This window comes from Muntiacus reevesi, chromosome 12, assembly GCF_963930625.1.
Source record: "Muntiacus reevesi chromosome 12, mMunRee1.1, whole genome shotgun sequence".
Classification (NCBI taxonomy): domain Eukaryota; kingdom Metazoa; phylum Chordata; class Mammalia; order Artiodactyla; family Cervidae; genus Muntiacus; species Muntiacus reevesi.
Window position 1 is genome coordinate 5,160,121 of NC_089260.1, and position 17,229 is coordinate 5,177,349.

Genomic DNA, 17,229 nt, shown 5'->3' on the forward strand with positions numbered 1-17,229 from the left:
GTTTAATTAACATATAAAGAATATTATTTTGATAAAATATAAACGATAAATCATTAGGGCAAATAGCACATTACAAATTCCTGACAAAATAGATTTCATCGCCAGCTAACACGTGAAGTACTTTTAGTCTTCTCTTCAGCAAGAAGAAAAATAATAAAACATCCTTAAAACTTTAAATTAGCCAAAGCCAACAAAGCAAAAATAGGCCCACTTTTAACCTGAAACAAGGGATTCTCCTGACTGACGTGGCCCAGAAAGGCAATGATGCTGAGGACAGTTGGCAAACCCTCCTGCTTTGAAGAGAGTTAAACCGGGAGCGCCGCCGGGCCGAGCACCGTGATCGCTGTTCTGAATCAGGGTCAGGGGAGCGCCCGCCCTGCTTCGCCTGTGGAGTCCTTGAGCTGAATTCAGACACATGCTCTCTGGGGTCTCTCACTGTAACCCCCTCTAATCCAGCTGGGATTCTTAAAGAACACACATGGAAGTTAAGTTCATGTGGCTTCAAAACTCAGTTTTTCATCATGATGGGGTGTTTTGGACTGATATGGGAAGTTTATGTTCACATGTTCTAACTGGAGAGCTTGAGTACTGGAGAAAATAGTGAAGGAGAAGTAACTGCAAACCCATCGACAGAGCATTGCCTGCCCTGGGTCCACGTGCTCTTAGAAATCACCCACCTGCAGCTTCCAGTGAGCAGTGTGGGGCCATCACACACCACTGAGCACATTGTCTGCCCCACTGCAGAGAGTGTGCTCTTTTCTGAACACTCTTTTCTGAACTGCCGTGTTAAAGCAGAGCTCCTTGGAGAAACAGCTGATTCTAGGTCTGGGTAAAAATGGAACAAAATAAGCATGGACCAGCCTGTCCTTACAGAAAGCAAGGCAGTTGTCAAAGACTGCTAGGGTTAAATCAAAAGAACATGATGGGGACTTCCCTGGTGGTCCAGTGGGAGAGATTCTGGGCTGTCAGTGCAGAGAGCCTGGGTTCGATCCCCGGTCAGGGAACTAGATCCCACGTGCTGCAACTAAGGCCCTGGTACAGCCAAGTAAATAAGTAAATATTTAAAAAAAAGAAGATGATGACTATGCTTAAAGTTATGTTAATAATAATGTATCTATCAAAAAGAAAAGCCCACAGATAAATCCATGCACCTATGGACACCTTATCTTCGACAAAAGAGGCAAGGATATACAATGGAGAAAAGACAATCTCTTTGACAAGTGGTACTGGGAAAACTGGTCAACCACCTGTAAAAGAATGAAACTAGAATACTTTATAACACCATGCACAAAAATAAACTCAAAATGGATTAAAGATCTAAATGTAAGACCAGAAACTATAAAACTCCCAGAGGAAAACATAGGCAAAACATTCTCTGACATAAATCACAGCAAGATCCTCTATGACCCACCTCCCAGAGTAATGGAAATAAAAGCAAAAATAAATAAATGGGACCTGATTAAACTTAAAAGTTTTTGCACAACGAAGGAAACTATAAACAAGGTGAAAAGACAGCCGTCAGAATGGAGAAGATAATAGCAAATGAAGCAACTGATAAAGAATTAATCTCAAAAATATACAAGCAGCTCATGCAGCTCAATTTCAGAAAAATAAATGACCCAATCAAAAAGTGGGTCAAAGAACTAAACAGACATTTCTCCAAAGAAGACATACAGATGGCTAACAAACACATGAAAAGATGCTCAACATCACTCATCATCAGAGAAATGCAAATCAAAACCACAATGAGGTACCATTACACGCCAGTCAGGATGGCTGCTATCCAAAAGTCTACAAGCAATAAATGCTGGAGAGTGTGGAGAAAAGGGAACCCTCTTACACTGTTGGTGGGAATGCAAACTAGTACAGCCACTATGGAAAACAGTGTGGAGATTCCTTAAAAAACTGGAAATAGAACTGCCATATGACCCAGCAATACCACTTCTAGGCATACACACTGAGGAATCCAGATCTGAAAGAGACACGTGCACCCCAATGTTCATCGCAGCACTGTTTATAATAGCCAGGACATGGAAGCAACCTAGATGCCCATCAGCAGATGAATGGATAAGGAAGCTGTGGTACATATACACCATGGAATATTACTCAGCCATTAAAAAGAATTCATTTGAATCAGTTCTAATGAGGTGGATGAAACTGGAGCCTATTATACAGAGTGAAGTAAGTCAGAAATAAAAATACCAATACAGTATATTAACACATATATATGGAATTTATAAAGATGGTAATGATGACCCTAGATGCGAGACAGCAAAAGAGACACAGATGTAAAGAACAGACTTTTGGACTCTGTGGGAGGAGAGGGTGGGATGTTTTGAGAGAAGACCACTGAAACATGTACCTTACCGTATGTGAAATAGATGACCAGTGCAAGTTCCATGCATGAGACAGGGCCCTCAAAGCCAGTGCACTGGGAAAACCCTGAGGGATGGGAGGGGGAGGGAGGTGGGAGCAGGGTTCGGGATGAGGGCGGGGAACACATGTACACCCATGGCTGATTCATGTCAGTGTATAGCAAAACCACTACAACATTGTAAAGTAATTAGCCTCCAATTAAAATAAATATTAAATAAAAAGGAAAACCTTTATTGGTCACTTTTGGAGGATTCTAGGGAACAAACACATTATTTGGAAAGCTGGTAAATGGAATGAGTTAAGTATTTATCCAGTTTTTTTTTTTGTTTTTTTTTTTGGCGGTGCTGGATCTTTGTGCAGCATGCTGACTTTCCCTAGCTGTGGTGCGCAGGCTTCTCCAGGCACAAGCTCTAGAGTGTGCGGGTTCGGTAGTTGAGGCAGGCAGCCTTCTCTAACTGGAGCACACAGGCTTAGCCATCCTGCACACGTGGGGCTGAATTCTCCAACCAGGGATCAAACCCATGTCCCCTCCACTGGAAGGCAGATTCTTGACCCACCAGGGAAGTCCTTATCCTATCTTTCCTGAATGAAATGTAAGCTAAGGTAACCAACAGTTGATGCTGCAAACTCTCTTTTTCTATAAGTTCTCCAGCTAATAAATTAAGAAGGGATGATAGTCTAAAATATGATCATTTTGTGACAGTGAAACAATGGATCTAAGTAGTAATCATAAATGGCATGTGAAATTTAAAATTAAAAAAAAAAAGATACGTTACATGCATCCTGATAGAAGTAGTCAATACCGCTAGGAAGTGTTCTTACAAAAACTCTAACATGAAAGTGATCAAGCCACCAGATTTAACTACCAATTTATAGGAATAACAGGAGATAGAGCAACAAGTTCAATGACACTTCAGGATGTAATCAGCAAATTCCAAACTGTGAAAAACTCTCTAGAATCTATGACCAGGTTTTTTAAACAAAATGCAAAGCTAACAGAAAGAAGGTGTACCTAAAAGGAAATTAAGATACATAAAATACAACTGTAATGTCTCCTCATTAAAGCAAACCAAGTGTAAAAAATCATTACCTTGAGAAAATTTGGACATTGACTGGATATTTAATACCAAGGAATAACTTCAAGTATAATTATGATTATATTATATAATATTTGTTGTTCAATCACTAAGTCATGTCCAACTCTTTGCAACCCTATGGACTGCAGCACTCCAGGCTTCCCTGTCCTTTACCATCTCCCAGAATTTACTTAAATTCAGGTACACTGAGTAAGTGATGCTATCCAACCATCTCATCCTCTATTGTTCCCTTCTCCTCTGGCCCTCAACCTTTTCCAGCATCAGATCTTTTCAAATGAGTCAGTTCTTCACATCAGGTGGCCAAAGTACTGGAGCTTCAGCTTTACCATTAATCTTTCCAATGAATATTCAGGACTGATTTCCTTTAGGATTGACTGGTTGGATCTCCTTGCAGTCCAAGGGACTCTCAAGAGTCTTCTCCAGTACCACAATTCAAAAGCATCAATTCTTTGGCACTAAGCCTTCTTTATGGTCCAACTCTCACATCTTTACATGACTACTGGAAAAATCATGGCTTCGATTATACAAAACTTTGTCAGCTGAAAGTTGTATCTGCTTTTTAGTATGCTGTCTAGTTTGATCATAGCTTTTCTTTCAAGAGCAAGCATTTTTTAATTTCATTTTTTAATTTCACCTTCCACAGTGATTTTGGAGCCCAAGAAAATAAAGTTTGTCACTGTTTCCATTGTTGCCCCATCTATTTGCCATGAAGTGATGGGACCAGATGCCGTGGTCTTAGCTTTTTGAATGTTGAGCTTTAAGCCAACTTTTTCACTCTCCTCTTTCACCTTCATTTAGAGGCTCTTTAGTTCCTCTTCACTTTCTGCAGTTAGACTGGTATCATCTGTGTATCTGAGGTTATTGATATTTCTCCCAGCAATCTTGATTCCAGCTTGTGCTTCATCCAACCTTGCATTTCTCATGTTGTACTCTTTTATTTCTCCCAGCAATCTTGATTCCAGCTTGTGCTTCATCCAACCTTGCATTTCTCATGTTGTACTCTTTATAGAAATTAAATAAGCAGGGTAACAATATATGGTCTTGACATACTTCTTTCCCAATTTGGAACCAGTCCATCGTTCCATGTCTGGTTCTAACTGTTGCTTCTTGACCTGCCTACAGGTTTCTCAAGAGACAGGTAAGGTGGTCTGGTATTCCCATCTCTTTAAGAATTTTCAACAGTTTGTTGTGATCTATACAGTTCAGAGGCTTTAGCATAGTCAGTGAAGCAGAAGTAGATATTTCTCTAGAATTCCCTTGCTTTTTATGATCCAACTGATGTTGGCCATTTGATCTCTGATTCCTCTGCCTTTTCTAAACCCAAGTTGTACATCTGGAAGTTCTCAGTTCACATACTATTGACATCTAGTTTGAAGGATTTTGAGCATTACATTGCTAGCATGTGAAATGAGTGCTGTTATGCAATAGTTTAAACATTCTTTGGCAGTGCCTTTCTTTGGGACTGGAATGAACACTGACCTTTTCCAGTCATGTGGCCACTGCTGAGTTTTCCAAATTTGCTGGGATATTGAGTGTAGCACTTTAACGGCATCATCTTTTAGGATTTGAAATAGCTCAGCTGAAACTCCATCACCTCCACTAGCTTTTTTTTGTAGTAATTCTTCCTAAGCCCCACTTGACTTCACACTCCAGGATGTTAAGTTCTAGGTGAGTAACCACACCATTGTGATTATCCAGGTCATTAAGATATAGTATAGTATATACTGGTGACTCAGAAGGTAAAGCGTCTGTCTGCAATGCTGGAGACCCGGGTTCAATCCCTAGGTCAGGAAGATCCCCTGGAGAAGGAAATGGCAACCACTCCAGTATTCTTGTCTGGAGAATCCCATGGACAGAGGAGCCTGGTAGGCTACAGTCCATGGGGTCGCAAAGAGTCAGACACGACTGAGCAACTTTACTTACTTGCTTACTTATACATCAGTGGACTTTCCCGGTGACTCAGATGGTAAAGAATCTGACTGCAATGCAGGAGACCCAGGTTTGATCCCTTGTTTGGGAAGATCCCAAGGAGAAGCAAATGGTTACCCACTCCAGTCTTCTTGTCTGGAAAACTCCATAGACAGAGGAACCTGATGGGCTACAGTTCATGGTATCACAAAACGCTGGACACAGCTGAGTGACTAACACACACACTCACATAACAATATTATATTATTCCTAAAGGTTTTTTGTCTTTTAGAGATACTGACATATTTATGGACAAGACATAAGATATCTTGGGTTTCCTTGACAGTCATTCAGGGAAGGAAGGAGATGGACGATGTTATTGAATAGATCCAGAAACTGTGATCCAGAGGCCAAATCTGGCTCAGCACATGGTTTTGGTGAAGTTTTACTGGAAAACAGTCAAGTTCATTTGTTTCTGTGACCGAGGACAGCTGCACAGGCAGAGGTGAAAATTGCAACAGAGACTGTTTAAGTGCTGCTAGCTTTAAGAAAGGCCTTTGACTTGGCCTTTGACTTTGTCATTGAGGATGGCACCCTGGGCCCACCCCAGGGTGAATCCAACACAACGTGGCCCTTGAAGACACTCTGAGGGACTGTTTGAGGGCGGGTGTGGCTGTCCACAACTACCTCAGAATTTAGCCCTGGCTTGTTTTGGTCAGCCACATGGAGACCTGCAGAGGACTGCTCGTGGGAAGGGGTCTAGATCTTCTTTGCTTCCTCGGGTCCTCTCAAGAGCCTTAGTCCAGTCCAGTTCAGTTGAGTCGCTCAGTCGCGTCCTCCTTGCGACCCCATGAACCGCAGCCCGCCAGGCCTCCCTGTCCATCACCAACTCCCGGAGTTTACTCAAACTCATGTCCATCGAGTCAGTAATGCCATCCAACCATCTCATCCTCTCTCGTCCCCGTCTCCTCTTGCCCCCAATCCCTCCCAGCATCAGGGTCTTTTCCAATGAGTCAGCTCTTCGCATGAGGTGGCCAAAGTACTGGAGTTTCAGCTTCAGCATCAGTCCTTCCAATGAACACCCAGGACTGATTTCCTTTAGGATGGACTGGTTGGATCTCCTTGCAGTCCAAGGGACTCTCAAGAGTCTTCTTCAACACCACAGTTCAGAAGCCTCAATTCTTCAGTGCTCAGCTTTCTTTATAGTCCAACTCTCACATCCATACATGACTACTGGAAAAACCATAGAAACCCACAAAATACCTTCATTCTTCAAATACAATTTCTAAATACAGTGTTTCCTAGAGACACATGGAGCTAAAGATTCTGTAAGTGTAACTTTATCCAGTGGACAGCTATTGAGTATCTGCTTCCCTCAAGGCATGCTAGTAGGCACTTGAGAGACAGAAAGATGAATAAGATACTGTTCCTGGCTGTCAGGAATGCAGTCTAGTTGATGAACTGAAATTACAGTGTTTTACAGTAACAAGAGGAAGAGGAGAAGCTGTTGCAGTTGCTTCTTAGCACATATACCCACACTTGCTAAGTATATTTAGGATTGTATCTCATTTAATATTTACAACAAACCGAGGTGTTATTATCTTCATTTTACACATGGAAACACTGGCACTCAGAGAAAAGAAGTCATTTAAACTCATGCTCTGTCACACGCCAAAGTCCACTCTCTTAAACATCACTGGTGGTTTAAACACGGAAGCGAACATTTTTATTATGCTTCCACCAGAAGGGCCCATTTAAGAAAAAGCTCTAGATTATTGTCACTGTACTGGGTTGCCTCTCATATCCCATGAGTTTGATCTCATTTTTTATAAGTGTCTTTAGCAAGAATAAGACATGTCTGCTGATCCAAGAAAAAGGGAAATACTTTGCTTACCTCATCCTCCAATTTCATAAAAGTAGAGAAAGTAGATGTGTATAATTTTAAAGAAACATTGGAACTTATCTGCTTATAAATATAAAATATGAGAAACAACTTTTTGCACACACACAAAACCCATTCTTTTTTGAGTGTGTGAAGATTTTGTGTTGCACTGTAAATGCTTAAGAACTGGCTCTCCCTCCAAAATAGGTACATATGTTTCTCATAAATTTTATGATATAATGGCTGTGTATCACCCAGCTTACAAATAACAATAAAATAGTATTTTTTCATATAAATTCCATTTAGCCTATTGATTTTCACAGTATGCTTTCATTGATTTTTGTTCAGCTCTAGTATCTGTTGCCAACATCTGGTTGCAACTGACAAACAAATATAGTTCAAATGATGGTTGGCTGGTATTTTTATTCACATTAATGAGAAGCACAAAAATGAAACAATGAAGACATATGTAACGTGACTGGCTTCTTTGTTGAAAAAAAGAAGTAGTCGATGGTTTTTGAATACTGAAAGATTATTTCTTCAAATTTTTTGCAATTCACAGTGTCACTGTTGCCAGAAGGGGCACCTCCTCAGAGCCCAAGAGTGGGCTCTTGCATAACATCGGGAAGTACACTGTCCCAGGAGACACACCTACTGACAAAGCAAAGGACTTTCATTGGGAAGAGGCCGGAGGGCATCAGGGTAAGGGAACCCCAGAGAGCTGCCCTGCTGCATGGCACATGGTCTGAGAAATACTGAGAAAGACTTAGAAATGCTGGAGAATTTCTGACACTTTAACTTCAATTAAGAATTTGACATAACATATATGACAGTGAAATACAACACGTGTAAAATCATGTTCAGGATACTTGGCACAATTTTTGAGCTAGGTATAAGGGAGAACCAGCGTTCCTTTGGAGCAGGAAACAATCACATCCCGGCTTAATTATGCTGTGCCTTCTGAGCTGCCTCCCAACTTCCGAGAGTCGGTTCCTTATTTGTGATCTGGGTAATAATACTATGGCTCCTGTGCGTTTGATCCCTGGGGTCACAAAGAGTCCACGAGGACTTAGCCAGTAAACCACCACACCGACACTATGGCTTCCCAGGCGGGGAAGTGGTAAGGACCCCGGCTGCCAGTGCAGGGGGCTTCAGAGACTAGCCGGGAGCCCTGGGTGGGCAAGCTCCCCTGGAGAGGCGGCGGCTAAGTTGCTCAGTCAGGTCTGACTTTTGCAACCCCATGGGCTGCACCCCACCAGGCTCCTCTGTCCATGGGCTTCTCCAGGCAAGAATCCTGGAGTGGGTTGCCATGCCCTTCTCCAGGGGATCTTTCCCACCCAGGGATTGAACCCAGGTCTCCTGCATTGCAGGAGGATTCTCCACTGACTGAGGTGCCAGGGAAGCCCCAGGAGTAGGGCTACATCCCCTGGAGTAGGAAATGGCAACCCAGTCCAGCATTCTTGCTGGAAAATTCCCTGGACAGAGGAGAATTTACTGGACAGAGTAAAGAGCAGGACAGGACCTATCTCAGTAACAGGATCAGTCCAGATACTCCTCTGAGTAAATCCTGAGACCTAAAAGGGAAAACCAGTCCATCCTATAGGAGATCAGTCCTGGGTGTTTTTTGGAAGGACTGATGCTGAAGCTGAAACTCCAACACTTTGGCCACCTGATGGGAAGAGCTGACTCATTTGAAAAGACCCTGATGCTGGGAGGGATTGAGTGCAGGAGGAGAAGGGGGTGACACAGGATGAGATGGCTGGATGGCATCACCAACTCAATGGACATGGGTTTGGGTGGACCCCGGGAGTTGGTGATGGACAGGGAGGCCTGGCGTGCTGCGGGGCATGGGGTCGCAAACAGTCGGACAGGACTGAGCGAATGAAGTGAACTGAACTGAAAAGGGAAAAAGAGAATGAAGAGCACCTCCTAAAGAGTCAATTTTGCAAAGACAGTGGCTTATTACTATAGAATCACAGCACTGTGTACCTGCTTCCAAGATTGCCTTCTGGTCTCTGCCCCAGGACAGAGCTGAGCGGAAAGCAGCTAGGAGACCTGGAGCAGCGTAAGGCATTCCCGGGGCCTCCCTGGTGTCTCAGAAGGTAAAGAATCAGCCCGCGCTGCAGGAGCCCTGGGTTCGAATCCTGTGTCAGGAAGATCCCTGGAGGAGGGCATGGCAACCCACTCTAGGATTCTTGCCTGGAGAATCCCCATGGACAGAGAAGCCTGGCGGGTTACAGCGCATGGGGTCGGAAAGAGTAGGATACGAATGAGCGGCTAAGCGCAAGGCATTATTTAGAGTTTTGTTTTACAGACACTGTGCTGTCAAATGAGCTTCCCGGGGTTCTCCAAAGCGCCTGCTCACACTCGATCTATTCACAGAAGGTGTGCGTGGGGCGTGTTTGTGTGTGTGTGTGTGAGAGAGAGAGAGAGAGAGAGAGAGAGAGAGAGAGAGAGAGAAACTCCTGTCTTCTTAGCAGCCCTCAAGACATTTAAGAAGAATGTAATTTGCAGTTGAAAGCACAGAAGCGCGGCTCGGGGAGGACTGTCTGCACAGCATTCAGGTGTAGCCGGGTTGCAATAGCAGAGCGGGGCCGGGACCGGGCGTCTGACCCTCCGTCCCTCCCACGACCCCCGTCTCCCTGCAGGGCTTTGCTCCCGGGTCCCCCTCGGGTTATCTGGCTGATCCGCTGTGGATGGAAAAACAGGGCTGGGCCGGCTGTGGGGAAAGCCGCCGAAAGCGGAGGAAACCGGTCACCACAGCGTGACTATCAGCTGAGAGATCGCCGTCTGGCCACCCGAGAGAACCGCGCGCTCGCTTCCAGACCCGCGCGCCCTCCGGACCCGCGCGCCCTCCGGACCCGCGTCCCTGGGGACCCGCGCGCCCCTGCAGACCCGCGCGCCCCTCCAAACCCGCGTCCCTGGGGACCCGCGCGCCCCTGCAGACCCGCGTCCCTGGGGACCCGAGCGCCCCTCCAAACCCGCGTCCCTGGGGACCCGCGCGCCCCTGCAGACCCGAGCGCCCCTGCAGACCCGCGTCCCTGGGGACCCGCGCGCCCCTGCAGACCCGAGCGCCCCTGCAGACCCGAGCGCCCCTGCAGACCCGAGCGCCCCTGCAGACCCGCGTCCCTGGGGACCCGCGCGCCCCTGCAGACCCGAGCGCCCCTGCAGACCCGAGCGCCCCTGCAGACCCGAGCGCCCCTCCAAACCCGCGTCCCTGGGGACCCGCGCGCCCCTCCGGACCCGCGCGCCGCTGCAGCCTCCGGCGGCCGCTCCCGCGATGCTCGAAAGCGCAGAGCTGAACTTCAACGCCGACCACGGCTACCTGGAGGGCCTGGTGCGCGGCTGCAAGGCCGGCCTCCTGACCCGACAGGACTACGTCAGCCTGGTCCAGTGTGAGAACCTGGAAGGTAAGCGCCGCTCTTTAAAAGGAAAAAAAAGGGGGCTGACGCCGCCCGCTGGAAGGAAGCGCGGGCCAGGGGCTGTGTCCCCTGGCCTAGAGTCCAGGGCAGGGTGTTCAGCCCCAGATCCAGACTTCAGGGGTCCCTGAATTTGGACGAGGGCAAAAAAAGAAAAAAAAAAGATCGCATCTCAATTTTTCGATAGTCTCTAAGTGAAATTGAGCATTTCCTTTCATTATGAATGTAGGCAACAATCACAGCTGGTTAGCACTTTGAATAGAAATCCAGTGTTTTCATATCCTCTTACTGTTCTTGCAGATGCCTTGAAATATCATTTATGCTTTCACTGCTTCAAAGTATGCTAGATATTGGACAGATCCTTGATATTTACTGTCTTAATAAAGAAGTACGTTGTTACACATTTTACAGTATCTTAGTAACTCTATTTTGATATATTTTGTTTTCTTTGTAATTCTATATATTTTCATTCTACATATTTATAAATGTTTGGAGAAAGGTGTCACCAAACTGTCCAGGGATCCACAGCCTAAATACCCACCCCTCCCAAATCTTGGTCTAGAAAATTTTATTCTATCCTCTTTCTCAGTGTATATTAATATGAGGGCATGTGTATTTGAGATTTGCCTTTATTGGAGCATAAGAATAAAAATCAAAAGACAGGCATGTGGTGAGGCCATCCTGGATTCAAAAGTCCTGACTTTGATTTCTACAAAAGGTCAGTAGGTGACCTGAGGCTCAAAACCTCCGAGCTTGAGTCCTTATTTGTAAAACTGGATGGTAATGCTGCCTGCTTTGCTGAGTTGTTTGGACAAATAAATAAGGCAGTACATAAGAGAATGTGTTAAGAGCTATGAAGCACTCTTGTTGTTCTTTAGTCGCTAAGATGTGTCCGACTCTTTGCCACCCCATGGACTGCAGCACGCCAGGCCTCCCTGTTCTTCATCACTTTCCAGAGTTTGCTCGAACTCATATCCAACCATCTGTCGTCCCCTTCTTCTCCCGCCTTGAATCTTTCCCAGCATCAGGGTCTTTTTCTTCCAGTTAATTAGCTCTTCGCATCAGGTGGCCAAAGTATCAGAGCTTCAGCTTCAGCATCAGTCCTTCCAGGGAACATTCAAGGTTGATTTCCTTTAGCACTCTACAAAAGCAATTATCTTTTTTTAAAACCACTTTACTGAGATATGGTTGACGTTCGAAAGCTGTTCATATTTAATGAATACAACTTGATGAGTTCAGGGATAAGTGTACACCTGGGAAATCACCACAGTCTGTGCCACAAACCCATCTGACACCTCTGAAAGTTTGCCCCTGCCCTCAATTGTTGTGTGTGTGTGTGCATGTGTGTGTGAGAACGATCCCTTCTGTGCTCTATAGCAGATCTCTAGGACGTACTTGTCTTGTGTAGCCAACACTGCATACCCTTCGACCAGTCCCTCCCAATTTCCCCTTCCTCTCTGGAAACTACCCTACAATGTTTTCAAAACCTTACCAAAGATTTCACATCGATAATATTTTTTTTTATTATTTAAAATTATTTTATTATTTAAAAAGGCTACATTTACTAACTTTGAAACATGCTCATAAAATCATTATAATGCCAATAATAGGGTGCTTTAAAATGTCTAGATCGTTCTAGGAAAAGCAAGAAAGTAATAAACTGTCAGGAAGAGTATCAGAAAGCGAAAAGGAAACGAAAAAACAAGGTGACTTTGTCGGCTTCTCAAGTAGGGCTGAGGGTGGAGCCAAGCAGAGTTAAGGCAGAACTGCCCGAGTTAAGGGAGTGCCTCTCCTTTCATTAGCGATGGACATGGCTGGACAGATCTTGTAGATGATAACTAATCCTATTGGCTACAAATAATTGCAGTATAATCCCAAATCCTAAGTCATTTCAGCATATTTAATTTGGAGTTTGGTGCCTGGAGAATGTTAATCACATATAGAAAATAAGCATAAGTTGAGGTAGAAAAAATTAATGAACACAAGGCAGAATGCATGCTTCCGAGAGAAGCCATTTGAATGAATTCAGTAGTTTTCAGGCTTTTAAGTGAGTTGAGAAATGCAAATTTAAACACAAACCATACATAAATGTCTTCATGACACAAAGCAAGGCTTAAGCCTGCTCACTAAAGAATTCAAAGAGAAACCACCCTCAGTTTCAATTTGGGGGAGAAGGAAAGGTTTCAGACTCTTGAAGGCCTGAAGAGTGAATTTCTTAGAAAAATACACACAGGTGCACACATACAGAATTTTCCATATGATTTCAAGGAATCATGGACCACCTGAAGTCATCCTGAACCCCGAATAAGAAACCTTCCTAAATACTCCATTTGTTATTTTCATCAGATCTCATGGTTTCTACCTTTCTTTTCTCCTAGTAATAGCTCTTTTCCAACCATTCATTTCACAACTATGTTTGAATTTGTTTCCAATCTTTTTGGAGACTCTTGGGAATATCAAATATGCCCTCAAACTGCAGGTTATAATGACTGCTGAGAAAATCAATCTAAATAAAGGTTTCATGTCTTCAGTTGAAGACTCTGAGGCTTGGCGTGGCTGTGACCAATCTAACCACCTCACCAGGTGTGAGGTGTGCAGACATCTGCATCTATTATATTTTTTCCATTAAAGTGTCTCCCTCCTGAGCATGAATGGAAGATCCATGAATAGGTCGCTGTTGCTCTCAGCTCCATTTTGACATAGAAAATAATAAGGTCTGCCTTGCCTGTGTATCTTATAGGATGTTGGGAAATAAGGCACTTGTGAAAAGCAACTGCATCTGTGAATTTACTGAGAGAAACCCAGCCACCTTCCCAGCTGGTTTAAAACACGCGGGACAGAAGTTAAGAACTTTAGGATCTGTCTACTTTTGCACACAATATACACCATACAAGTGATGGGTAAAGAAGGGTGGGTAAAACAGTGTCGGGATAGTACTGTGTGTTGGAGCAGGCACTTACTGTAAAGGAAAGCTAATTTGGCAAAGATTAAATTTGCCTTTAGTCTTTTAAATTTCTCTAGTTTTTAAAAGAAAAGTATCCTGATACCAACAAATTGTTTTAGAACCATTTATCAGGAACACAGGAGGTTTCAGGTCACTTTGGAAGAGAGAAATATGGAGATTGCTGAGAGGGTAACATGCAGGAAGGCCAGGGGGCTCCAAATGAAGGAAAGAGGCTGCAAGTGCCAGACACTTTTATCTCTCTTAAGCGGCAGGAGGAAACAAACTGGCGATATTTTTTTCCTTCTCTATACAAATTGAAAAGGAGGTTTCTCTTAAAATGCTGTGTTGCCATGAAACCTGGTTTCACCTGAAGCTAACTATTCTCAAACCTTGAGTTACCCAATACATTTTTTCTTATGGAAATGTTGTTTTAAGCTTTGTTAATGTACCCCAGACTCTGTCTTCAAGTTCTACCAAATGACTCAGAACCTACTTGACAAACCAGCATGTTATACTCAGATATTGTTCCCCTAATCTATGTAAACGAAACTATTTGTATGGTAATTTGCCCTTCTACAAGATTCAAGTCAATCGTTTTATGGCCTGGGATGAATCACCTGGTGCCAGGATTATCACAAAATGCAATTTATGGATGAGGGGCCTGGTGCCATTCTGAGTTTTAAGACATTCCTTTCTTTTCATTAACAGACTGCTAGTGACTATATAACATCCAGCCGAAGACTAGCAGGGGGGTACTCTTTCTGCCCCCTTCTGATGCCTATGTCGGAAGCTTTCTCTATCTCCTTTATACTTTAATAAAACTTTATTACACAAAAGCTCTGAGCAAGCCAGCCTCATCTCTGGCCCCGGATTGAATTTGTCACCTCCGGAGGCCAAGAATCCCGGCTTCTCATCATTCAGCAACAACCTTTCATTGTCCACAAAAGCTTTGGAAAATCCTGGCATTTATGATTGTGCAAGTGAGTGTGGTCAGAAATATTCGTTTTCTCCATGGCCTGACCCTGACTAACAGTCACCTGAACCAGTCACTAGGACCCTCCATGACTCAGTCCTTCCCAGGAATAGGAGAGGAAGCCAGTTCACATAGCCTGTCTCACTGGTACGGCACATAGAAAATTCCTAAAAAGTGACTTTTTAAAAAAGTTATTTAAAATTAACTTGAACCAAAATAATAATGTGAAAGGGGCATAAAATGGTCTTTAGAAGAATTAGCACCGCTAATTTTTAATTAATTTTTTTTTTAGAGCAGCTATAGGTTCACAGCAAAATTTAGGAGAAAGTACAGAGACTTTTAATATAACGCCTGCTCCCACACATGCATAGCCTCCCCCGTTATCAACATCCTGCACTAGAGAGGTGCATTTTTTATAATCCTCGAGCCTGTGCTCGGTACATCATAATCACACAGAGTCCAGAGTTTACACTGCAGTCACCCTTACACACCCTGTGTTGTTCAGTCTGTCAGTCGTGTCTGACTCTGCGACCCCGTGGACTGCATGCAGCATGCCAGGTTTCCCTGTCCTTCAACACCTCCCAGAGCTTACTCAAACCCATGTCCATCGAGTTGGTGATGCCATCCAACCATCTCATCCTCTGTTGTCCCCTTCTCCTCCTGCCCTCAATCTTTCCCATCATCACGGTCTTTTCTAGTGAGTCAGCTCTTCAAATCAGGTGGCCAAAATATTGGAGCTTCAGCATCAGTCCTTCCAATGAATATTCAGGATTGATTTCCTTTAGGATTGACTGGTTTTATCTCCTTATAGTCCCAGGGACTCTCAAGAGTCTTCTCCAACACCACAGTTCAAAAGCATCAATTCTTCAGTGCTCAGCCTTCTTTATGGTCCAGTTCTCACATCCATACATGACCACTGGAAAAACCATAGCTTTGATTATATGGACCTTTGTTGGCAAAGCAATATCTCTGCTTTTTATATATTGTCTAGGTTAGTCATAGTTTTTCTCCCAAGGAGCAAGTGTCTTCTAATTTCAGGGCTGCAGTCACCATCTGCAGTGGTTTTGGAGCCCAAGAAAATAAAGTCTGTCACTGTTTCCATTGTTTCCCCATCTATTTGCCATGAAGTGACGGGACAGACGCCATGATCTTAGTTTTTTGACTATTGAGTTTTAAGCCAGATTTTTCACTCTCCTCTTTCACATTCTATGGGAATGGACAAATGTACAACACGTACCCACCACTGTTACATTATACAGAGTGTTTTCACTGCCCTGTGCTCTGACTGTTCTCCATATCGGTGACCCCCTGCGGGAACCGCTGATCATTGTGCTATTTCCCTAGCCTGGCCTTTTCCAGACTGTCACACTGTTGGGATCATTAAATGAGTATGTAACGTTTCCAGACTGGTTTCTTTCACTTAATAACATACATTTGAGGCTCCTTCATGTCTTTTCATGGCAACACTGCTGTTTTCATTAGATTTTTAAATTACAAACCAGACCGTTGTAAGTATTCTTTCCTATTCAAAAAAAAAGACAAAGTGGTAAGATTAACACTTCAGAGCTCAAAAATTTAGGAAGAAATAGCCTTCCCTGGTGGCTCAGAGGTAAAGATTCCACTGCAATGCTGGAGATGGTGGTGAAGGTCGCCTGGAGAAGGAAATGGCCACCCACTCCAGTATTCCTGCCTGGAGAATTCCGTGGATAAGGGAGCCTGGTGGGCTGCGGCCCATGGGGTCGCAACTAAACGACAAACAGCAACAAGCTTTCTCTGAAATACGTGGGGAAAGTGATCCCTGCTCTCGGGTACGGTGAGAGGCCTGCACCCAGCCTGGACCTTGTCCTGTCTGCCGTCATTTTTGGGAAGTGAGTGAGGGAGCTGGTTACAGCTTACGACCAATGATTAATGCTTCCTTTTCAAGGAACATGACCTTCACTCCTCTCCAGCGGTGCCTTCACGTGGGAATTAACGCGTGTACTCAGCACTTTCTAGTTAGAGCCAAGGAAGGAAAGATGAAAAAGATACACCCCACCCTAAAGGGCGCCCACTCTAACAAATAGAAATATTAAAAGAATAAGAGCCCCTTAATGAGAGTGGCTGGGCCTCAGAATTCTAAATGCATGTACACTTGGCCTGGGACTTCGTGTAGCACTGTTGGGAATGGCAGAAAATGACAAACAAATCAAATGTACAGTAAGGGAGCTGGTTAAATAAATGATGGAGCAGTTATATAATGTAATATCCTATAACTACAAAAAAAAGAGAAGAAATAAGAAGTTGTGAGAGGATTCATGTGGAACTAAAAATAGTAGTTACTGGGGCTAGTAATGAGTGGCAGGGGTGTGGATATGCAGTTTACAAGTAGGAGGCCTTTACCTACTATCTATTTAAAGGTAGTCTAAATTTTGAAAAACTCTCACAGAAGGAAGGCTCTTATTTCAAAGGGCTTTCATCAATCTCCTTTACACATTATTTGTACCTCTCATTATGTGAAAATGAAAGTGTTAGTCACTCAGGCATGCCCAACTCTTTGGGACCCCGTGGACTGGGGCCCACCAGGCTCCTCTGTCCGTGGGATTCTCCGCAAGGATACTGCAGAGGGTTGCCATGCCCTCCTCCAGGGCATC

At 44.1% G+C, this 17,229-nt stretch overlaps 1 protein-coding gene across 3 annotated transcripts in view; it reads left to right on the plus strand.

Moving 5' to 3' along the window:
* The first annotated feature begins 10,076 nt into the window (after nt 1–10,076).
* Nucleotides 10,077–17,229, plus strand: part of ATP6V0D2 (ATPase H+ transporting V0 subunit d2) — a 48,580-nt gene continuing 41,427 nt past the window's right edge. Inside the window, exons 1-2 of one of the 3 annotated variants that reach the window (XM_065903109.1) lie at nt 10,077–10,111; nt 10,441–10,673. In XM_065903109.1, coding sequence (XP_065759181.1) covers nt 10,544–10,673 — 130 coding nt within the window. In that variant the 5' untranslated portion in view covers nt 10,077–10,111; nt 10,441–10,543. Of the gene's footprint in view, nt 10,112–10,255; nt 10,674–17,229 lie in introns of those variants that run through there. The other 2 variants (XM_065903110.1, XM_065903108.1) reach the window with 2 other exon arrangements.